The sequence below is a fragment of the Glycine max genome, chromosome 1, assembly GCF_000004515.6.
Source record: "Glycine max cultivar Williams 82 chromosome 1, Glycine_max_v4.0, whole genome shotgun sequence".
Lineage (NCBI taxonomy): Eukaryota > Viridiplantae > Streptophyta > Magnoliopsida > Fabales > Fabaceae > Glycine > Glycine max.
The window spans coordinates 4,204,026-4,229,256 of NC_016088.4; the positions used below are offsets into that span (position 1 = coordinate 4,204,026).

The window sequence follows — 25,231 nt, forward strand, 5'->3', positions numbered from 1 at the left end:
CTCTTATTAGGATAATGATCTTCATTTAAGGCTGAATAATTTTTCTCAAAAGAATAATTATAAATCTAACATCTTACTCTTAAAATCAAATTATAAACACTATCCTAATTATTTGAAATTAAAAATTTGAATTATTTTTGTAACAATTATATATATACTTATTTTACTTACTCTCTCTCTCTCTCTCTCTTAATTGTAAATGGTAACATTTTCAGTAGAAATAATATTATTAATTTATATTAGCTGAAGCTTATATAAAAAAGTAATAATTATTTTAAATATTACATCGTTGTCTTTTATTTTTCTTTATTTATCTTTCTTATTACATCATAAGTCCTTTCATAGTTATATTTTGATGTTAGATATATAGGAATTTGGGGTCGATGGATTAAATAATTTTTGCCTATAAAAAAATTGTTTCAAACTACAGCTTAGCCATGTTCACTACCCTAAACAAAGTCAATACTTGTTTAGATCAATGTATGAAGGTGTATAAGGCATACATGTGCATGCATGACCCACAAGTGCAAAACTGAAGCCCCACCTTTGTCCTTCATTGCCCACCAACGAAGTCAAGTCACCAAACTTCACTTTACTTCAACCACAGGGTTTAATTCTTCGTTATTGTGTTCCCTTCTCCAATGATGCCGGAAAGTGACATCACTCTATCCTCTTTCAGGCTTCGTTGGGACGTGTTCCTGAGCTTCAGGGGCACCGACACGCGGGACACTTTCACCATGAGCCTCTACCACGCTCTCCACCGCCGCGGCCTCCGCGTCTTCCGCGACGACGACGGGCTGGAGCGCGGCGACGAGATCCAGAAGAAGCTTCTGGAAGCCATTGAAGACTCCGCCGCCGCCGTCGTCGTTCTCTCTCCCGATTACGCGTCTTCCCATTGGTGCCTCGACGAACTTGCCAAGATTTGCAAGTGTGGGAGGCTGATCCTTCCGGTTTTCTACTGGGTCGACCCTTCCCATGTCAGAAAGCAAAAGGGTCCCTTTGAGGATTCTTTCGGGTCCCATGCAAACAAGTTTCCTGAAGAGAGTGTTCAGCAGTGGAGGGATGCCATGAAAAAAGTGGGTGGAATCGCTGGTTATGTTTTGGATGAGAAATGGTTGGTTATAAATTAATATTTTGCTAGATATGAAAATTGTTTCAGCTTTTAACTTTTTAGAATCTCTATAATCTATATGGTTTATCCTTGTCCTGTTTAAGTCTATTAATGTCCACCGCATTTTCGGATGAAGTGAGGAAAGTAAAAAAAAAAAAAGTAGATTGAAAAAATAAGATATAATTTATAATATAAAGAAAAAAAATAGAAAGAAAAATGAAGTAGAAGTAAGTTGTAAAAGAGTGAGATGTATACGCATGTTTAGTATTAGGAATTAAAAATGATTGCTCGAAAGAATTGAGAAATATAAATGTCATGGTAATACAATGTGACCACAGGATGCCTTAAAAATGTGATCACCGGATAAAAATAAAGAAAAATTAAAAACGTCAAGTGAGTTATATAGTTATTTTTATAGGAAAAATGTTAATTGTTAATTTGTTATAATGTTACTGTGAGATATATCTCTTGTTTATTTTATTTCTTTAATACTATTAAGTTAATCTTACCATTCCCAAGTTGTGATGAGTTACACTTTATTAGGTGTTCATATGTATCTTTACTATGTTAGGATAATTAGTTCATCATAATTTTGAGAAATTCTATTTTTACTATAATTATAGTTTCATATACAACAAAAAGAGATAAAATAAGAGAAAAGATCGAAAATCATAATAAAATAAGTGATAAATGAAAACAATTAGAAAATAATTCCTTATAAAATGTATACATAGAAATAATTTATAACTCAGATTTATGATCCGAGGTTCATAGATTTTTATGTGCTTTTTTGTTTTAAATTTCACAAACATGTTTTGGTTTTGAACGGTGTGATTCATTCATTTTCTGACTTTCTTTTCATCTTTTTTTTTTAAGTGATAGTGAAAAGAGTGATAAGCTCATTCAGCATTTGGTGCAAATACTTTTGAAGCAGATGAGGAATACACCATTGAATGTGGCTCCTTACACAGTTGGGCTGGACGATAGAGTTGAAGAGTTGAAAAAGCTGTTAGATGTGAAATCCAACGATGTAAGGGTTTTGGGGTTGTATGGAATGGGAGGGGTTGGTAAGACAACCCTAGCCAAGAGCCTCTTCAACAGCCTTGTTGTTCACAATTTTGAGCGACGCAGTTTCATTACAAATATTAGATCACAAGTCTCCAAACATGATGGTTTGGTTTCTCTTCAAAACACAATTCATGGTGATCTTTCTGGTGGGAAAAAGGATCCAATCAACGATGTCAATGATGGTATTTCTGCTATCAAAAGAATAGTACAAGAGAATCGAGTTTTGTTGATCTTAGATGATGTTGATGAAGTAGAGCAGCTTAAATTTTTGATGGGTGAGAGGGAATGGTTTTACAAAGGAAGCCGTGTTGTAATAACCACAAGGGATAGAGAAGTTTTAACTAAGGCTAAGAGTTATGTTGATAAACATTATGAGGTGAAGGAATTGGAATTCTCTCCATCAATGGAATTGTTTTGTTACCATGCAATGAGAAGAAAGGAACCTGCAGAGGGTTTTTTGGACCTTGCAAAGCAAATTGTGGAGAAGACGGGAGGGTTGCCCTTGGCTTTGGAAGTTTTTGGCTCTTTTCTGTTTGACAAGAGGACGATGAGGGAATGGAAAGATGCTGTGGAGAAGATGAAACAGATTAGTCCTTCTGGTATTCATGATGTGCTGAAAATCAGTTTTGATGCGTTGGATGAACAAGAGAAATGTATATTCCTTGACATTGCTTGTTTGTTTGTGCAAATGGAAATGAAGAGGGAGGATGTGGTTGATATATTGAATGGGTGTAATTTTAGAGGAGATATAGCACTGACTGTACTCACTGCAAGATGTCTAATTAAAATCACTGGTGATGGTAAACTGTGGATGCATGATCAAGTTAGAGACATGGGAAGGCAAATTGTGCATAGTGAAAACCTTGCAGACCCTGGTCTACGTAGCAGGCTCTGGGATCGTGATGAAATCTTGATTGTCTTAAAGAGTATGAAGGTAAATATTGTAGCTCAGTTTGTTTTTATCATGTTATAATGGAAGCAAAGTAAAACAAACTAAAAATAGGAAAATGGACTAATATAATGAGCTAATGGATAGAATTTTACTCTTTGATTCAATAAATATTTAAAAATCAATCTTTTAAATGAATTTGAGGAATATTTTGAGAGATTAATTTTTTACTCCTATGATTGGAGTCAAAAAAGCTTATAAGGCTAAAAGGACCACATAAAAAACCAATGAGGCAAAAATTCCAGCTGTACCCTGTGGATTAAGCATGTACTTAAATATTAAAATTTGACCTAAGAGTTAGTTGAAGATATTTTAACTATGGTCAAACTAAAAATATTTTAATTGAGATCAAGGTAAAACTATTTCGATTAAGATTGAGTTGAAATTATTTTAATTGAAGTCGAATTGAAGATATTATTGTCAAAGTCGAGATGTAAATACTTTAGTAAAGATGGAGTTAATTAAAAATACTTTCATCAAAGTGAAGTTGAAACTATAGAATGAGTGAGAGAATATAGAGAGAGGAGAGAGAAGAGGAAAATACATAATGTGGGCTGATCTCTTTTTAAGTCCAGATCCAACCCCTTTACGGATTGTGTAAGTTGGGGATTTTTAAATCTCCTCATTAGGTGGCCCAGCTATAAAAATTATAGTTATTATAATGGATTAACCCATAGACTTAGGGCAAAAATCACATATCTAATACGACATGTCTAATATCGATCACATGTATATGTAAGTGCCCTTGAACAAACCTTTGCACTTGTATCCGAAGCTCCATCTAGTTGAGTATCTTAAAGATTTTAGGTGAGGCATACACTAGTGAGACATTTGTACTATGGTGGGCGCTATGTTCCATGTCTAAGGATATGAGTTGGGTTTGGTAGAAAGAGGAAATTTTTATTTTGTTTTATTTCAAATAAATATTTTTATAATTATTTTTTGATATATTAATAGTAATTTTTTTATGATGTCAACTAATTAGAATTGTCTTAAATATATATAATTTTTAAATTAATTATTATGAAAATCAATAATTTTCAATTATGTAAAACCAATAGTTAATTGACAATAAAAAAAACCTCTCCCTATATAAATATATATATTACAATACATTCTAATTAAATTCAATTGTCAAATTTGATAGTTTATAATTATTACAAAAGTCATAATTTTTCACTTACATGACAATGCATGTAATATAAAAAGTTTTACATATCCTAATTAAACTCATTATTATTTTTGCAAGGTAAACTTAATTTTTTTTTATTATAACCAACGCATTGCACAAGTTGTGCGTAAGCTGGTTCTTTGTGCAAAACACAAAAGAACTAATTAAAATCATCATAGATTGGCCATTTCATTTATTGAAAATTTTAACAATGAATAGTACGTGCAGGGAACAAGAAATGTTCAAGGGATAGTCGTAGATTGTGTTAAGAGAAGAATGTCCACTCCTAGAGATCGCTCTGCTGATGAAATTACTTGGGAAAATTTTCGACGTAAGCCTAGTTGTAAATTGGCATTAGAATATATTAAAGAGAAGTATAAAAAGTATGTGCGGGATAGAGAAGAGAAAGCAAAAGAGGTTGTACTTCAGGCTAAGAACTTTGAATCAATGGTTTCCTTAAGATTGCTTCAAATTAATTATTCGAGATTGGAAGGACAATTCAGATGCCTTCCCCCAGGACTGAAATGGCTACAATGGAAACAATGTCCATTAAGGTATATGCCTTCTAGCTATAGTCCTTTGGAACTTGCTGTCATGGATCTCTCGGAAAGTAACATTGAAACTCTGTGGAGCAGAAGCAATAACAAGGTTTGCTTTCTTAAACCTAACTATGAGAAATATGCTAAGAATATATTCTCTGTTATACTTTTTTCAACATTTTTTTTATTTGTTGAAATTTATTAAAAATGATGAAATTTTGTGAATTTTATATTATATTTAATTAGTCTTACTCCTGATACTATAGTTTTTAATAAATCTTGAACAATTAGTATATGTTTTTTTTTAAGACACCAAATGAAAAGAGATTTTGCCATACATCAATGAGTTCTAGAACTGGGTGTTTTTCTATTTAAGTTTAATAGTTACATTATATTGTTCTTATAAACTAAATGCTCATTATTCTTTCAAAGATATGCCTCAAGTTAGTTTGGTTCCCCAGATAAAATTAATACGAATTCAATCCTTTATGAAATGTGACTTAAAAGGCTAAACTCGTGTAGTTTTCTATTATCGAGGGAGGAACTAAATTGATATCGAAACTTCTTATAATTGAATAGTTAAATTGATGTTAATTTTTATGGAAGATCAAATTAAGAACACTTTTTATGATTGAGAGATTAAAGTTAGAAAATTAATAAGAAGAATGTTAATAATATTCTCTCTAACATTCTACAATTGACAAGTCAATCATAAATAGAGCGTTAGAAAATAGAAAGATAATGTCATATGACTACCTTCTTCGGTTAATAATGTAAAAATCTTTGCACCAAAATTAAATATTAATGCAATGTGGCTTGGTTTCCATTCAAAGTCCATTTTTCTTTCATTTTTTAAACTACAATTTCTCCAAACAGTCACAATGCACCAATCAAAAAGAAAAGAAAAACTAGGCACGATGTTTCGTTTTGCATTCACATGAATCATCTAAATACTATAAACCACTCCTCTTGAAACAACGTCAGCTTTTTTTATGATTATATTGAGTTTACTTATATAACTTTTTTTAAAAACTAAAGTGGGTATTTATTTTTTTAATTGCACTTTTGGTTTCCATTGAAATTGTACTTTGGTTCTTTGGGTTCCAATAATCAAAATTTTGATTTTGGTTATTTTCTCTATCTTTCTTTTAATATATTTTAATTTACTAATGTGAGAACAAATGATGATGTAATATTTGACATATTGCTTGAATGTGTTATGTGACTTAATTGTAAGTTTAATCTTTTAGGATTTGTGATACTAGAGAGATAGATAATATAATTAAATTATATCAATATGTGTTAGAAAATACATCAACTATTACACCATCAACTCATGGTTGTGTTACACCAACAAAATTTGTTAAATACTTGATGGAAGATTGAATAGGAGATCAATATCACACAACAGCAATATGTAGGGGACATAATTCACGCAATTAGTACTCAATGGACTAAAAACGTACAATTATATTACCTGAGACCAAAAACGCAATTTTCTTAATATATATTTATCAATGGTAATGTTTATTTGCTAGGTGGCTGAGCACTTGATGGTTTTAAACCTCTCCAATTGCCACCGTTTGACAGCAACTCCTGATTTAACTGGGTATCTCTCTCTTAAAAAAATTGTTTTGGAAGAATGCTCTCATTTAATTAGGATTCATGAATCACTTGGAAATCTAAGTTCCTTAGTTCACTTAAACTTGCGTTTCTGCTATAACCTTGTCGAACTACCTAGTGATGTCTCTGGGATGAAACATCTCGAGGACCTTATTCTTTCCGACTGCTGGAAATTGAAAGCATTACCAAAAGACTTAAGTTGCATGATTTGTTTAAGACAACTTCTTATTGATAACACTGCTGTAACTGAGCTTCCTGAGTCCATCTTCCACCTCACAAAACTTGAAAATCTGAGTGCAAATGGATGCAACTCTCTGAAGAGGTTACCTACCTGCATTGGGAAACTCTGCTCCCTGCAAGAATTGTCACTCAATCATACAGCATTAGAGGAATTGCCATATTCTGTTGGTTCTTTGGAAAAACTAGAGAAGCTTAGTTTGGTGGGGTGCAAGTCACTGTCAGTGATTCCTAACTCTATTGGGAACCTAATTTCATTGGCTCAATTATTTTTGGACATAAGTGGAATTAAAGAATTGCCTGCTTCTATTGGTTCTTTATCATATTTAAGGAAACTGTCTGTGGGAGGCTGCACTTCTCTTGACAAATTGCCTGTGTCAATAGAAGCATTAGTTTCTATTGTTGAACTTCAGTTAGATGGGACAAAAATTACCACTTTGCCAGATCAAATTGATGCCATGCAAATGTTAGAGAAGCTTGAGATGAAAAATTGTGAGAATCTGAGGTTTCTACCAGTATCATTTGGCTGTCTGTCAGCTCTTACCAGTTTGGACTTGCATGAGACAAATATTACTGAATTGCCAGAATCAATAGGAATGTTGGAAAATCTTATTCGGTTGAGGTTAGACATGTGCAAACAGCTCCAAAGGCTTCCAGATTCCTTTGGAAATTTGAAATCTTTGCAATGGTTACAGATGAAGGAAACAACACTTACTCATCTACCTGATAGCTTTGGGATGCTCACAAGCCTGGTAAAACTAGACATGGAAAGAAGGCTCTATCTTAATGGGGCTACTGGGGTCATAATTCCTAACAAACAAGAACCTAATTCAAAGGCAATATTAAGATCTTTTTGCAACCTAACCTTGCTGGAAGAGTTAAATGCTCATGGATGGGGAATGTGTGGAAAAATTCCAGATGACTTTGAAAAGCTATCATCACTAGAAACTTTAAGTTTAGGCCACAACAATATTTTCAGTCTTCCAGCCAGCATGATAGGACTATCCTATCTCAAAAAGCTTTTATTGTCAGATTGCAGGGAGCTCATTTTTCTGCCTCCTCTTCCATCTAGCCTTGAAGAACTTAATCTTGCAAACTGTATTGCAGTACAGTACATGCATGATATTTCAAACTTGAAGCTCTTAGAGGAGTTGAACCTTACAAATTGTGAAAAGGTGGTGGATATACCAGGCCTTGAACACTTGAAGTCCTTAAGGAGGTTGTACATGAATGGTTGCATTGGATGCTCCCATGCTGTCAAGAGAAGATTTACCAAGGTTTGTCATTTCTGTCTTAACTCTTAATGCATATTTCCTTCCTCCCCAGCCCATAATTTCTTCCTTTTGTCTTGAACATTCACATAAAATCCGATCATATTCATTATTCTCTTTTCTCCTAATAACAAAATATTCTCATTTATCATGTTTGTTATATACATCACTTACCATAGATTTTGTCCCAGGTTCTACTTAAAAAATTGGAGATTTTGATTATGCCTGGAAGCAGAGTCCCGGACTGGTTTACAGCAGAACCAGTTGTCTTTTCCAAGCAAAGAAACCGTGAGCTTAAGGGTATTATTTGTTCTGGTGTTCTCTCTTTCAATAATATACCTGAAAACCAAAGAGAAGGACTGCAGTTAGAGGATGTTCAAGGAAAAATCTTCAATTTGACTGATAAAGTGTTTAGCACAACGTTTCGCCTTCTAGGAGTACCTAGGACAAATAAAGACCACATATTTTTGCGCAGATTTGGAGTTAATTCTTCGTTAGTTTTTCAGTTACAAGATAAATATACCTTACATTTGAAAAAGAGAGACCCTCCTCTTATTGAGAGGCTGGAGCTGAAGAACTGCAGAATTCTTTTAGTTTTTGAAGGCGATGATGATTACGTGGGAGACGAAGGATCACTAGATGAAAGCCAATACTCTGTTTCACAAAAATTAGCCAAGTTCTTCAACTTTGCTGCAAATGACCCATGTGTGTGAACAAAGTTCTTCAGCTGAACTGCAAGAGATCAAAAAACGAAAATATGCTGAATAGAAAAGCATTTGTTGGGAGAGAAGTTGCTCCTTAATTGGTGCTCTATTTCCTCCTGGATTAGTCTCGTGGCTTCTAGCTATGGGGATATCTTGCTTTCATGTATCTTTTGAATACATAAAATGAATGTCATTCTCATTTTGAGATTCTCTAGTTGCCCTTATTGAACATAAAATAGTTTTGAACGTCTTGGCAAGAATTATCATGTCATCAACTAATTAGATCGTTAAAGAATGCTTTTATTTACGTAATCATCGTTCAGAGAAATTTAGGAAAACACCGAACAAGATCAAATAGAAGATCTTAGAATTTCAAAGAATTTGGTAAATTTGCACGTTGATTCCATTAAGTCAGCATCAATGATTATTATATTAACCATGACTGCCTGTAACAAGTGCAGCAGTAGTGGAAAATGAAGAAGGAAAAGGTGGAACCAAAGCAAGAAGACACATGGCAAATGAGGAAGGAGAGAGACGAAGCATGAGGGCCAGAATAACTAACTCCAGGCAGACTTATTTTGTGTGGTCCAAAAAGTAGTTTAAGAAGCAAAACGTGAGAGAGAAGGGGCAGTTATGAAGTGATATCATTTCCTCCTTCCTTGTCAGTTATCTTTCTCTTTGTTCTTCATTTCTAAGATTTATGTAATTGTACTGCTGAAAGGGGATTTTAATCAATGCAAGTTCTGTTTTCCATTGCCTTTTCTTGCTACTTGTAGTACCACTGTTACATTTGGTGCTTTCATTCTTTGAACATGGCAGATAATACACATCTTAAGGAGCTTTCTGTGAACATGTCCAAGATGCTCGAGATGTTAGAAGTCGATAGGCAAGAGAACAAAGCACGATTCGAAACTCTAGAGGCTGCGATGGACACATTGCTGAAATCAAACAACGCTGGTGCGAATCTGCACATGAACGTAGCAGGAAACAACTCCATTGGAGGTTCGTCGTCTCCTCCACCGTTTCAGGTACGCAATGTGAAGCTTGACTTCCCTCGTTTCGACGAATCTGAAGTTCTTCAATGGATTTTCAAGGCTGAGCAATTTTTTGACTACTACAACACTCCAGATACTCAACGTCTTACCATTGCTGCAATTCACATGGAAAAAGAGGTAGTTCCCTGGTTTCAAATGACTAATCAATCTACTATATTTCAGTCATGGATTGATTTTACTCGTGCTTTAGAACTGGAATTTGGTCCATCTCCATATGAATGTACTAGATCTCAGTTATTCAAATTGTCACAAATAGGATCTGTTCATGATTATAACACTCAGTTCACTGCGTACAAGGTGTTACTAGTGAAGCTTTGATTGATTGCTTTGTGGGAGGACTTAAACCTGATATTCAACGTGATGTAATAGCCCAATCACCAACTACACTACTACGTTGTGTATCTCTGGCCAAGCTATTTGAGGAGAAATACTTACCCAAGCACAAGCCATTTCAAAGTCCCTACCAAAACCGTAACCAAAACACAAACATAAATACAAGTCTACCTTCTTCTCAGTCAATCAAATCAACAAGCCTACCACCCTTACTTCCAAGCCCCAAAATGAATTACAACTCCAATTTTCCAAAACCAGGAAATGTTAGAAGAATGTCACCAGCTGAAATGCAGATTCGAAGGGAGAAAGGGCTATGTTATACATGTGATGAGAAGTTCACTTCTTCTCATAGGTGTCCTAATCGGCAATACCTACTATTGCAATGGATGAGGATGAAAATGCTGAAGTGCAACCAGAACCACCTTCTAGAATTGAGGAAGCCATGGGAAATTTGAATTTAGACCATCATCTATCTTATAATGCCCTTAAAGGTTCCTCTGGCCTAGGAACTATGAAGTTTAGTGGTACAATTAATGGCATGGTGGTTCAAATATTACTTGATAATGGTAGTTCAGATAATTTTTTGCAACCAAGGATTGCTAATTGTCTGAAGCTTCCAATTGAACCTGCTTCCAATTTCCAAGTCCTTGTGGGAAATGGAAACTCATTAGTTGCTGAAGGTTTGGTGAAGCAACTAGAAGTCATGGTTCAAGGTCATTCTCTCAAATTACCTGTGTACCTCCTACCAATTGTTGGTGTTGATTTGGTACTTGGAGCCACATGGCTTGTTACATTGGGTCCTCATGTTTCTGATTATAGCCAGCTTACCTTGAAGTTCTACAAGGACAATCAGTTTGTCACATTGCGTGGTGACCAACCTAAATTACCGGGCCCTGCTGAATTTAACCAATTGAGGAGAATGAATCATACACATGCTATAGCTGAAGTTTTTACCTTGCAGTATAAGCACCAAGATGTGCCTGAGGATAAATGGCTTAAATTACCTAAAGATATGGAACCAAATTTGGTGATGTTGTTGCATAATTATAGAAGTATCTTTGTTGTGCCTAATGAACTACCTCCTTCAAGAACTCAGAACCATGCCATTCCATTGGTAAAGGATGCCAAACCAATGAAGGCGAGACCTTATAGATATCCCCATAGTCAGAAACAACAGATTGAAACTATGGTACAAGAAATGCTTGTTGCAGGCATCATCACACCCAGCACTAGTCCATTTTCTTCACCCATCATTTTGGTAAAGAAAAAGGATGGAACGTGGCAGTTTTGTACCGATTATAGAGCGTTGAATGCAATAACAATTAAGGACAACTTCCTAATCCCAACTGTTGATAAACTCATTGATGAGTTATATGGCTCTAATTATTTTTCCAAGCTTGACCTGAGATCAGGTTATCACCAAATTCTTGTAGCTGCTGAAGATAGACACAAAACTGCTTTTAAAACTCGTCAAGGGAATTATGAATGGTTAGTCATGCCATTTGGGCTTACCAATGTCCTTGCTACCTTCCAAAGCCTCATGAATGATGTTTTCAAATACTTCCTTAGAAAATTTGTCCTGGTTTTCTTTGATGATATATTAGTATACAGTTCTACCTGGAAAGAGCATCTTTTACATTTGGAACTGGTCCTTCAATTGCTGCAAAAGCACCAGTTATATGCCAAACTATCCAAATGTTCATTCGGGTTGCCAAAAGTGGATTACCTTGGACATACTGTTTCAAGCCAAGGTGTGTCAATGGATAAAGACAAAGTACAAGCAGTTTTGGATTGGCCAACACCTGTTAACATTAAACAATTGAAAGGCTTTCTCAGGCTCACTGGATATTACAGAAAATTTATCAAATCTTATGCAGTAATTTCAGCACCTTTGACTGATTTGCTTAAGAAAGATAAATTCATGTGGGGAGTAGATGCAGATGAAGCTTTCAACAAGCACAAAAATGTTATCACACAAGCTCCAGTTTTAGCCCTACCAGACTTTTCAAAGCCTTTTACCTTGGAAATAGATGCATCGGGAATAGGTGTAGGTGTTGTACTGAGTCAAATGCAGCACCTCATTGCTTACTTTTCAAAAAAGTTGAATGTTAGAATGCAAAAACAATCAGCTTATGCAAGGGAGTTCTTTTCTATTACTGAAGCAATAGCAAAATTCAAGCATTATCTTCTAGGTCACAAATTTGTCATCAAGACGGATCAGAAGAGCCTTAAGTCACTCACTGATCAAGTTGTTGACACACCAGAGTAGCAAAACTGGTTGCATAAATTGATTGGTTATGATTTCACCATTGAGTATAAGTCAAGAAAAGAGAATGTAGTTGTTGATTCTCTTTCTAGAGCTTTTATGATGGCTATATCTCAACCTAAGTTACAGCTGATTCCAGAATTAAGGGAAGCCCATGCACAAGAGAAACAGTTGAGTCTAATTACGCAGCTTTGGTTGCAGAACAAGCCTCCAAATCCGAGTTATTCATTTTCTAATAAGTTGTTGTATTGGAAAGGTCGTCTAGTGTTACCACGAGGCCATGAAGTGGTAAAGAAAATTTTGTACGAGTTTCACAGTACATTGTTGGGAGGACACTCTGGATTTACCAGAACATTATAGAGAATTGCTTCTCAATTTTATTGGCATGGTATGCAGCAAGACATCAAGGAGTTTGTTCAGAGTTGTCTCATTTGTCAACAGACTAAACATGATACAGCATTACCATCAGGCTTGCTTGAACCACTACCAATTCCATAACAAATTTGGGAAGATGTAGATATGGATTTCATCATTGGCCTTCCTTCTTCCAATGGACATGCAGTCATTATGGTAGTCATTGATAGACTTTCCAAGTATGCTCATTTGGCTAGTTTGAAGTCTGACTTTTATAGCAAACAAGTTGCTGAGTTGTTCATGAAAACTATAGTAAAACTTCATGGATTTCAAAGGACAATTGTCTCCGATCGAGATAAAGTGTTTACTAGTCATTTTTGGCAACACTTGTTTAAGTTGAGTGGAACTACTTTGAAATTAAGCACCGCATACCATCCGCAAACAGATGGACAATCTAAGGCTTTGAACAAATGCATTGAGATGTATTTAAGGTGCTTTACCTTTGAGAATCCTAAGGAGTGGTATAAATTGTTGTCATGGGTAGAATTTTGGTACAATTCTTCCTTTCATCACAACACTGGCATAACTCCTTTCAAAGCAGTTTATGGTCGCGAGCCACCTCCTTTAATCAAGTACACATTCAACATTCAAGACCCTCCTAGTGTTCAAGAACAGCTGATGCAAAGAGATGCTATAATCAGTAGATTGAAGGTGAATTTACAAAAAGCACAACAACACATGAAGAATTATGCTGATGCAAGAAGAAAGCCCTTCAGTTGGCAATTGGTGACATGGTATTGGTGAAACTTCAACCCTATAGGCAACATTCAGTGTCCTTGAGAAAAAATCAGAAACTCACACTGAGGTACTTTGGACCATTTCCTGTGATTGAGAAAATTGGTAGAGTAGCCTACAAACTTCTCTTACCTCCATCTACTAGAATCCATCCAATTTTTCATTGCTCTCAGTTGAAATTATGTAAAGGAGATCATGCTCAACCTTATGTGCCATTACCTATCACAAACTCTGAAATGCAACCTGTTTTGCAACCAGAAATGGTCTTACAATCAAGGGTTATTCTTAGGAACCATCAACAAGTGCAATAACAACTAATTAAGTGGGAAGGTTTGGAAGATGATGAAGCTACATGTGAAGATACTTCAGCAATTAAACTTGTTTTTCCTAACTTCAACCTTGAGGACAAGGTTTCTTTTAAAGGGGAAGGTAATGTAACAAGTGCAGCAGTAGTGGAAAATGAAGAAGGAAAAGGTGGAACCAAAGCAAGAAGACACATGGCAAATGAGGAAGGAGAGAGACAAAGCATGAGGGCCAGAATAACTAACTCCAGGATGACTGATTTTGTGTGGTCCCAAAAGTAGTTTAAGAAGCAAAACGTGAGATAGAGGGGGCAGTTATGAAGTGATATCATTTCCTCCTTCCTTGTCAGTTATCTTTCTCTCTGTTCTTCCTTTCTAAGATTTATGTAATTGTACTGCTGAAATGGGATTTTAATCAATGCAAGTTCTGTTTTCCATTGCCTTTTCTTGCTGCTTGTAGTACCACTGTTACACTGCCAAGGCACGCTCTAATGAGCAAAGCTCCAAAGTTTTGAAGGGATTAATTGAAACGCATGAACTTTATAGAAGTCGTTCTCCCAAACAGTGCTTGGCACAAAAGCAGCCTAAATCTTTAACTATCTTAATTAAAACATTTTCTTAGATATTTCCCTCTTCACAATGGCATTGCAATCAGCAATCTCAGACACATTCTTCTACTTAGTCTTGTTAGCACTAGCAATCTCTAGAAATTTGGATATGCATATGTGATTTGATGTTGAATGCCCTCCTTTTGGAGAGTGTTTCCTTGTTGATATTTCTACTATGGCACAATATTATGTTTTTGGCCTCTCTTTGTTGTTCAACACTACTTGTTATAAGGATATGACATCATTATTTGCAAAGAGATTGGGTAGGTGACAACCCTACTACATTGTTAGTTTTTCTCTTGCTCTTCTGATTTGTCTCTATTGTTTTTGTTTGCTTTAGAGGATGTTTTATCCTCACTCTCTTTGTACTTTTATACTTAGACTTTGATCATCTCTTCAATTAATTCTTTTTCTATGGAAAAAAAAGAAATTAATAACATAACACGGAGAATTTTCTATTACACAGATGCTATTGCGTTTGCAGATCGCTTTAACACCGAGCCCTTATTTGCCACATATGGAATTACATGGCATGTCATCCTCGCTTGTGGCTAGGAATGGCAAAATAGATGGATTAGATAAATCTTAATTTGTATCCTAAAGGATGATATCAAAATAATTAATTTTGATTCATTAAAAAATTATTTAAAAAATTTAATTTATTTTGATTCATTTGATACAATCCGATTTATTCATTAACACTTTTTTTATGGAAGGATATTCATCCAAAAAATATGTTTTAAAACATAATTATTTTTAATTTGAAAGTAATATATTTTAAAAAAATTACAATACTTTCTAAAAGAATAATAGCTCCAACAGATGCCGACCGAGATTGTTTTTGGTTAACCTTAATTAAGGTTGATTTTTTACCGACATTAGTCAAGACTATTTTTTGATTGACGTCGACTGATGATATTTTTTGGTCTATGTCGACATGGGCTATTTTTCAACCGATGCTTACCAAGGTTATTTTTTGTTTGAAGTCAGTTGGGGTTTTTTTGTTCAATGCTGGTCAGTGATATTTTTTTGTCAACATTAGCTAGGATTATTTTTTTTGCTGACATTGGTTAGGATTTTTTCCCAATGTTGGTCAGGACTTTTTTTTGCTAGCTTCGACTAGGGTTTTTTTTGTCAATGTCGATCGGGGCTATTTTTTTATCAGCGTCGACTAGAGTTTTTTTCGATCGACATCAGCTAAGGCTATTTCTTGGCTAACATTGGCTAGGGTTTTTACTGGCTTTGGTCATGGATATTTTTTTGCTAACGTCGGTTAGGGGTTTTGTCAACATCAGTCGAGCCTATTTTTTGGTTGATGTCAGCTAGGGTTTTTCTCGATCAACGTCAATTGGGGAAATTTTTTGGCCGACATTTTTCAATGATAGTTTTCGATCGATGTCAATCGAAATATAGTTTCAACCAATGTTGAGCCAAAATAACCTAGCCAATGTCAGAAAAAATAGCACTGAACAATGTTGGCCACAAAAATCTTGATCTACATCCATCAAAAAACATCATCAGTCGATGTCAATTGAAAAAACTTTTGACAACATCGGCCAAAAAATAGTCTCGACCAACGTCGCCTAAAAAAAACCCTTGTCGACATCAACTAAAAAGTAGCCTCAGTTGATGATGACTGAAAAATATCATTAATCAACGTTGGTCGAAAACTCTAGACAACATTGGCCAAAAAATAACCCCCACCAAAGTCGATCGAAAATAACCCTAGCCAACATCGTCTGAAAAATAATCTTAGTAGATGTCGACACAAAAACATCATTAGCTGATGTCGGTCGAGAAAACTCCAACTAATATCTGTCAAAATTAGCCCTAGTTAACATCGATCAAAAACCTTGATCAAATGATGTTGGCCAACAAATCGAGGTTAACATCTGTCGATAAATAATCTCGATTTATGACAACCAATAAAATTATGAGCGATGTTGATCGAAAATTACCCACAAATTCTTTAATTATTAAGTTATATCAATTTTGATCCATTAAGTATTGATTAGAAGATTTATTGGATTTTGAAAATTAATGGATAGATGATCAACCATTGTTTTATTTTTTTTAATGAATGGATTGGATGAACTTCCTTGTGAATAGATGATGGATAAATAGATTATCCATTTGTCACAATGTTTACTTTTTACGGTACGGTCAAAAGATTTTATCTTTAAAATAAATATAACTTTTATCTCCTTTTATTTTATCTTTAAAAAAGATGTAGCTTTTATTTTTTTATATTTTATATTTAAAACAAATACAACATTTAACTTTTTTGTATTTTATATTTAGCGTGTGCCAAAAGTTTCTTGCTCCCCCCTTTATTCATAGAAGAGTTTTATCAAATCAAGAATCGAAGAATATCATGATATTGATGGCTTGAAAGAAATCTTTTTTGTTTATATCCTTTGGATGCAAACTGCAGTCACAATGGAGAATATGCAGCACTATTTAACAAGGCATAATTTAAATTGAAATAATGATAAAAACCTACTCCAAAAAACGAGGTAGATTGGTGTAAAATGAGGAGAGGAGAAAAAAGTAGAAAGAAAAAGTGATAGAAGTGATAAATAATATAATAATAATAAAGAAATAAGATAAAATAAAAATAAAAGAAAAAGTTATTAAATGAGAATAAGAACAAAAGTCCAATAGGTGTAGACACAGGCAGTTTCAAGTAAATGACGATGTTTTTCCCTCAGAAAGACCATTGTGTTCTGGAATTGTTAAATGGGTTATTCCATGATTTTGAAAGAAGGATCCGAGTTTAATAAATTCTTATTGTTAGAATAAAAATTCTTTATCATGCAGTTGAATTGATTTTCCACTAGATTGGATAAATGAGTGCAACGTCAGACTTGAATTTCATAGGATATATCATATATATATCAAGAGTAATGGTCAATAAAGTGCACATAGTAGCGAAAATCATCAATTGAAACAAAAGGGGAAGGGCTCCTAACATCAAAATATATAATTTCTAAAGGAATGTTGTTGGACTCGAGTACACGAAGGAGAATACGAGAGTTGGGATGACCGAGTCTATTGTGCTAGTGATTGAAATTAAGAGGTAGAACTTTGAGTTGAGTATGCATGAGTTTTTGTTTTAGGAATCTGTTTTGTTTTTATCTTTTTGCTATTTTCTTATTTTGTTAGGATTTGTAGGGCTATTTTAGCCATTGCTTATGCATTGCATAAACAAATTCATTCATTCAGTTTTTTGAGTTGTTGATTCTAGATTCTATAATCTTCAGTTCATAACAGGGTCTCTTTCTGGAAGGGGTATAAATTAAAATAACCGAGCCTTTGCTTTGCTCACTTAAATTGCTATTTTAGTCCATGCATGTGCAAGATAATTTTTAAAATTTCTCGTACGCTGTGTGTCGAATTCTTGCTTTGAAAGATTGGAGTCTTCGACGAATTACGCTTTTGAGACTCGAAACTTATTGCATTGCAACCACAAGACTTTGTTGGAAGATGGTTCTGAGTATTAGGGAAATTGGGAAGATTCATCGTGTTGATGGAAGGAAATGTGTATAAAATTGGTTTCTGAATGAAGAAAATGTAGTGAAGGGGTTCTAATGCATTTACGCGGTTACATTGCATCCCTTTTATATCTTGGAACATATTTCATGACAATTTATCTGTTATGTGATGATTTTATATTTTCAATGGAAGTTTCTCAACATCGACCTTTACCCTTTTGTTTGAATTTGCTGGCGGTGCTTTAATATTTAAAAGATTATTATTTTTATTATGTATGAGGTATTTGGGCACTTTTAATTTTGCTGTAAAGTGGAAAATGGTTTTAGGTATGTAACACCATATTATTCCTTTGACTCTAGATTGATGAATTGCTGATCAATATTAGAAGGTATCAGGTACTGATTACTGATGAGTTGCTCGAGCCGGCAAAGTATGAGGTACTGACTGAGGATGAGGTTCTCACCATGTTAATATATGTTTTCTAAACTCACAAAAATATGATGGGAAAATTTTGGGGGTGAAGGGAGTGGTTCGAAGATTTCAGAAAATGATAAATCATACGTACATATTACGTGTGGAAACTAGCGTAACAACAATAAGTTGAGAAATATATTAAGGCGACATATTTTTGTTATTTACTTCAAAATTATGAATTAGTTATGTTGCATTCCCTACTTTAAGTGGATTCTTATCACTGCTAGTGTACTGTAATAAAATTTATTACTTTCAAATGGGTTGTGCCATAAATATCTTATTTAATGAAATGTGTTCATCATACAACCACTCATGCAACAGCATTTTGTGTCTTTCCATCCCATAATTTATTACATCATTTATCATATCTCATACTTATCTTTTTCTCTTTTAGTTGTACAATTTGTTGTATATATAACATTTTCTTATTTATTTAATTGGTTTCTTTTTTCAGTTCTCTTCCATCTTAAACACTGATGGCATGGCTCGCTAGTATGGGCTGAAAAAAGGACAAGCCAAGATCACTCAAATTAGACGGATGAATGAATCTCACGTATACTACAGGCATGTCGTGTAATACTTCTATATGCTGCTTCAAACATGCAACAAATGACAATTCCCATCTTAAAGATTTTAGTTGTATTTTATTTTTGGCTTATTTCCTATTTTGTTCAATTTACAATTTTTGTCTCTCCATTTTAAAATAAAAATATTGAGTTTTTTTATTTTGGAAAATTTGCAATTTGATTCAATTTTTAGTTTTTTTATCTTTTATTTTGGTTCAATTAAATCCTAAATTTAACATATTTTGGTGTAATTTGATTCAATTCTCAAGTAGTGGATGCCTTGAAAATTTATTTGAATGAAGTAGAAAGACAATTAGACAATAAGATGAAAGTTGTCAAGTCTAATAAAGGTGATGAGTACTATGGAAGATATGATAAAATTGGGTAACACCCATGTCAATTGGCTGAACTTTTTTATAAACATGAAATTTGTGCGCAATACACAATGCTAGGTACATCATAACAAAATGTTATATCATAAATGCGTAATAGAATATTAATGGATATGGTTAGGAGTATGTTAAGTAACTCTAATTTAACCACATTTTTTTGTGGATGTATGCATTGAAAACTGTCATGTATTTGTTGAATAGGGTTTTTAGTAAAGCAATTTCGAAGACACCTTTTGAACTGTAGACTAATAGAACACCTAGCATAAGACACCTACATGTTTGGGATTGTCAGGCAAAAATAAGGATTTATAATCCACAAGAAAAGAAACTGGATGCAAGAACAATTAGTGGATATTTCATTGGTTATCCAGAAAAATCAAAGGGGTATAGGTTTTACTATCCTAATCATAGTATGAGAATTGTTGAAACTGGAAATACAAGATTCATTGAAAATGGTGAAATCAATAGGAGTACAATTCCACAAAATATGGAAATTAAAGAAGTTAGAGTGCAAGTTCCTTTAACTTGTGCCTCTAACAGTAAAGTGAGTATTCCTCTAGATGTTGTTCCAAACAACAATGAAGAAGAGCAACACAATAATGAGTCCATGATTCAAAATGAACTTATTCTAGAGGAACCACAAGAAGTAGCATTAAGGAGGTCTCAAAGAGAAAGGAGGTCAACTATTTCAAATGACTATGTGGTATATTTACATGAATTAGAAAATTAATAAAGCATTATTGATAATGATTCAGTTTCGTTTTCACAAGTCGTAAGTTGTGATAATTCTGATAAGTGGTTGGAAGCCATGACAAAAGAGTTAAGATCCATGGAACATAATAGTGTTTGGAACCTTGTAGAATTGCCAAAAGGTTGCAAGAAAGTTGATTGTAAATGGATTTTTAAGACTAAACGTGACTCTCGTGGCAACCTTGAACATTACAAGGTTAGACTTATTGCTAAAGGTTTTACTCAGAGATATGATGTTGATTATAAAGAGACATTTTCATCAATTTCATGAAAGGATTCCTTCAGGATTATAATGGCATTGGTAGTCCATTATGACTTGGAGTTACATCAAATGGATGTAAAAACTATCTTTCTTAATAGAGACTTAGAGGAGAATGTTTACATGGACCAACCAATGGGGTTCTCAATTGAAGGAAAATAACACATGGTGTGAAAATTAAAGAAATCAATATACGGACTTAAGCAATCTTCTGGGCAATGATATTTGAAGTTTAATGATACCATTATTTCTTTTTGATTTAAGGAAAATATTGTTGATCGATGTATATATCTAAAGGTCAATGGGAGTAAGGTTATATTTTTTATTTTGTATGTTGATGATATCTTGCTTGTAACTAATGATCTAGGTCTTCTTCATGAGACTAAGAAGTTTCTCTTTGGTAATTTTTGTTGGACAAGTGGTCTCAAATAACTTAAGAAGGGGTGAATTAAGTCTTACAAAATTCCTACTAACAAACTTTTAACCCCTTTTTTAGATGATAGGCTCAGAATGCAGAAGAAGAAGCAGCAATCAATTTAATAATATTCTTTAAACATGCAAGACAAAATTGATTGCAATAAAATAAATAAGATAAGGGAAGAGAGAAATGCAAACTTGATTTATACTGGTTCGGCTATTTTCCGTGCCTACGTCCAGTCCTCAAGCAACCCACTTGAGATTTTTACTAACTTTGTAAAAATCCTTTTTACAACTTTTGAACACCCAACGAATCTCTTTCCCTTGTATTCAGGAAACTCACAATTCAAGAGACAACCAGTCTCTTGATTACAATTGACTTTCTGAGAAGAACAAAAAGATTACTCTCCTTTAGAATGGATAATACAATTTGAAGTTCCTAGATGAACTCTCAATAGATTTGTAAGTGTTTGTCCAAGAGTTGTTGAGAGAGCATTTTACAATGAAGTTCTCTTGGAATATCTCTCTCTTACTTTTTGAAATTAGACACACACATATATAGGCCCTTCGTGTCTTTTCAAAATGGTTTGAAGATATGTATCTTTTCAAAAAGTTTTTCTGAATTTTTTCACTGGTAATCGATTACAGATTTCTAGTAATCGATTACACAGTTATGTTTTGAAGGGTCGTGACTTTTGAATTTGAATTTCAAGAGTTTCGTTGCTGGTAATCGATTATAAACATCCGATTATAAACATCCAATAATCGATTACAGGTTCAAAATTCAAATTCAAAACCCTTTTTAACAACTATTTTTCAAAATTGTCTTCTAGTAATCGATTAGACTGTCTGGTAATCGATTACCAGAGCCTTGGATGTCTTGGAAACACTTTGTTTTGAGGCAAGGCTTGATCTTGAGTTAATCTTAAAGCAAGGCTTTGTTTTTTGAAGCAACCTTGTATTAATCTTGAAGCAATGCTTAACCTTTGAAGCAACCTTGTTTGATTCTTCTTTGGCATCATCAAAATCATGTATTCATACATTCACAATTATAAAATGAAGGATATGGGTGAGGAGAGCTATAATATATGAATAGAAATATTCCAAAAAAATATCACAAGAATTTTTAGGCTTGTCCTAGAAAGCATATATCAATAAAGTACTAGAGAGGTTCAGGATGGAAAATTGCTCAACATCACCTATTCCAATTTAGAAAAGGAGATAAGTTTAGTCTCACACAATGTCCTAAGAATGATTTGGAATGGAAACAAATGGAAACAATTATGTATTCATCTATTGTTAGGAGTATTATGTATGCTCATATGTGTACTTGACCAGACATAAGCTTTGCAGGTTGAATGTTAGAAAGATATCAAAGTAATCCAGGAATGGAACATTGGAAAGCTGCAAATAAGGTTTTGAGAAGGAACAAAGGATCACATGCTTACATATAGAAGGTTTGATCACCTTGAGGTGGGTATTCAGACTCAGACTTCGTTGGATGTGTGGATACAAGGAAATTCACCCTTGGTTATGTATTTCTTTTAGCTAGAGGAGCAATATCGTGGAAGAGTGCAAAGCAATTTGTTGTTGCTACATCCATTATGGAAGCTGAATTTGTGGCATGTTTTGAGGCTACAATTCAGGCTAATTGGTTATGAAACTTTTATTTCAGGGCGTGGAGTTGTCAACAATAATTGCCAAGCCGCTTAAAATGTATTGTGATAATTCCACAACAATGTTTTTCTCTAAGAACGACAAGTACTCTAAAGGTGTTAAACATATGGAATTAAAGTACTTTGTCATGAAAAAAAAAGTTCAAAAACAAATAGTGTCAATAGAAAATATTAGCATAAATCCCATGATAGCTGACCCTTTGACAAAGGGATTACTCTCCAAATCCTTTATTGAGCCTATTGAAAATATGAACATTATTGTTATTAAGGATTGTCGAGTGTACTGTTTACTTCTGTTTTGGATTGTTGACATTTTGAGTTCATTTATGATATGTCTCTGATTACATGTTTTCTACATTTGTATGCATGTTTGTATTAGAGTAACGTAAACATGTATCATTTTAAATAAAGACATTATGTTGGATCATTATGTACTTCTAATTATGTTCATATTAAGAAAAAGTATAATTTGTGGTATATGAAAAGGAAGATGGGGAGAAGAGGAAGAGCAAGTGAGATGAGGAGAGTAACATGAATACTTTACAAATTTTTGGGGGTGCACATAGTAAAAAATGAGGTGCGTTAAGTAATTGCAAAAGTCCAATGCCTGGAAAACACGAGCCGAGGTTAAGGTTTGTCGTCCATGTTCTTCCTCCAAACGATAATAATCAAATACATATATATATATATATATATATATATATATATATATATATATATATATATATATATATATATATTTATAAAAAAAAAAAAAAGCTCCAAGTTCTGTCTCCAATGGCAAGAGCTACTGCAACTACAACAACACCATTAAGCAATCTCACGCGCCCTTCGCACACCAAGCTTTGCCACTTCTCTGCAAACAACGTTCCCTTTTCTATCCAACCCTTTCATTCCAGATTCTACCACAACCACCGTTTAAAGCCCATAATCACCAATTGCCATGGCAAGGTATATACTTTTTTTTGAGTAGTGGCACAATTCTAATTTCACATATGTTTCACTTTTTTCTTTCTTTCTGGGTTTTGAAGCTGAATAGCTCAGGTGGGGGAGAGGCATATGCGATGGATGAAGCGGGTTTTGACGAGTACGATGGAGTTGAAGAGGAAAGCGATGACGAGGATGATGCAGAGAGTAGCGTGGATTTGTTGATCAGATTCTTGCAGAGCATGTTTAAGAAGGTGTCTAAGCGGGCAAAGAAAGCATCTCGCTCTGTTTTGCCCACAGTGATATCGCCCCAGCTCGTGAGTGCCCCCTTTTCTTCTCTGCTTTTAAATCATAAATTTTGTATTTTTATTTTAATTTTTGTAGCTACCAAATTAATGAGTTATGGTTCAGTTTATTGTACTAGAGATCATGAATAGTTTAATTGTGGGGGGTATAAGATTGGTTTAGTGACGAAGGAAAGGTGAGAGAGATTACACATTCGAATTCTTCCGCTAACAAAAACTAACAACTAACATTTGCCACCGATAAAAAAATGAATAGTTAATTGTTTATATCCCCAATTTATGTGTATAATTGATTGTTGTACACTTGCTTCAAACTGTAGCTTCAGATTTCCTTCTTCCCCCCTCCACCCACCCCAATTAGTTACTCTAATAAAATTTGGCTATGGGATTGTGGAAGGGCAAAATTTAGATGCAATTAGTTAATTACGTGTTTTTGGCTAAGAAAATGTATCCAAGTTTTGGCCTTCTAGTAATTTAAGCTTGTCTAGTACTTTACAGGTTTCAATTTTAAAGATTAGGTGTACTTTTGGATTAGTAATTTGTGATAAAAAAAAAATGAACACAATTACTTCCTAAAATTTAAGCTAAACTAAGCATGCATTGAACCTTATGTCCTGGTTTTCTTTTGATTTCTAGACATTAGGCAAGGTAGTATTTGAATGTGCCTCCAGCTTCTTTTCTGAAAGTTCATGTACTGGAATTAATCTTTGACTGCTTTCTCTTATTTCTTTCCATTCGAATCGGGAAATTCAGGTTTCTTTTGCCGTTGATGGGACTCTGCTACTTGCTTCACTTTCTGTTGTCAAAGCACTTCTTGAGGTATTACTTCTCATTATTGTATGACTTAAATGGGAATTTATGGCTAGTTGAAGTTGAAATCTCAGTTTCTTTTACCTTACGTTTCCTATTATTATTATTATTTTCCCCAGCATTTCCCGGTTATAAACACTGCTTGAATTGAAATATTGAATCAATTCTTTTCCTGAGGTGTAAATAAGAGATATAAGGGAAGGTTAACAATAGAGGGTGTGCAAGCAAATAATACCTCTCTTACAGTGACTAGTAGAAAAAAAGCATTCTGCTCATTTCTTACACAACTTGCTACTTGTTTTTGCAGAAATCTTGTATTGAAATGTTATTTGCACTCTTTAATGCACAATGCATACATAGGTAATATTTGACTATAAATTGTAGGTCATCTGCACTCTTGGAGGTACTGTATTTGCTGCAATTCTGGTCCTGCGTGTGATTTGGGCAGCAGTTTCTTACTTCCAGTCAAGTGGGAATAGCTTCAATCAAGGGGGGAATTCCTTTGGTGCTGTTGCCTAAACCTCTCTTCAACTTTTAACAAAAGATGGCTTATGTGAATTTGTAGTCCCAATGATGAAAATGAGATTTGAACATATGATCTTGTATAAATTATTTAAATTTCTTATCACTAACCCGATGGCATATTCAAGATTAGTTTGATGGTAGCTTGTGTTAAGAGTAATTAGCTTGATAGAAATAAGCTCTGTAAATGAGCACTTACACACTATTGCTGTATCTTTTTAAATCAATTAATCATATTGAGTTACTTCTATA

At 34.1% G+C, this 25,231-nt stretch overlaps 3 protein-coding genes across 3 annotated transcripts; all 3 read left to right on the top strand.

The window, feature by feature from the left end:
* Nucleotides 1-392: 392 nt before the first annotated feature.
* LOC100784137 (disease resistance protein RPV1) lies at nt 393-8,887 on the top strand. Its single transcript, XM_006573017.4, has 5 exons — nt 393-1,114; nt 1,988-3,113; nt 4,528-4,947; nt 6,377-7,975; nt 8,161-8,887. The coding sequence occupies exons 1-5, from the start codon at nt 642-644 to the stop codon at nt 8,680-8,682; spliced, it is 4,140 nt and encodes a 1,379-aa protein (XP_006573080.1). The 5' UTR covers nt 393-641; the 3' UTR covers nt 8,683-8,887.
* A 252-nt stretch (nt 8,888-9,139) lies between these two features.
* Nucleotides 9,140-10,367, top strand: LOC121172780 (uncharacterized). Its single transcript, XM_041005123.1, has 2 exons — nt 9,140-9,334; nt 9,493-10,367. The coding sequence occupies exon 2, from the start codon at nt 9,525-9,527 to the stop codon at nt 10,044-10,046; it is 522 nt and encodes a 173-aa protein (XP_040861057.1). The 5' UTR covers nt 9,140-9,334; nt 9,493-9,524; the 3' UTR covers nt 10,047-10,367.
* Nucleotides 10,368-23,146: 12,779 nt separating this feature from the next.
* Nucleotides 23,147-25,231, top strand: LOC100785194 (protein SHORT HYPOCOTYL IN WHITE LIGHT 1). Its single transcript, XM_003517705.4, has 4 exons — nt 23,147-23,366; nt 23,447-23,659; nt 24,401-24,466; nt 24,842-25,231. Exons 1-4 carry the CDS (start codon nt 23,193-23,195, stop codon nt 24,974-24,976), a joined length of 588 nt encoding a protein of 195 aa, XP_003517753.1. The 5' UTR covers nt 23,147-23,192; the 3' UTR covers nt 24,977-25,231.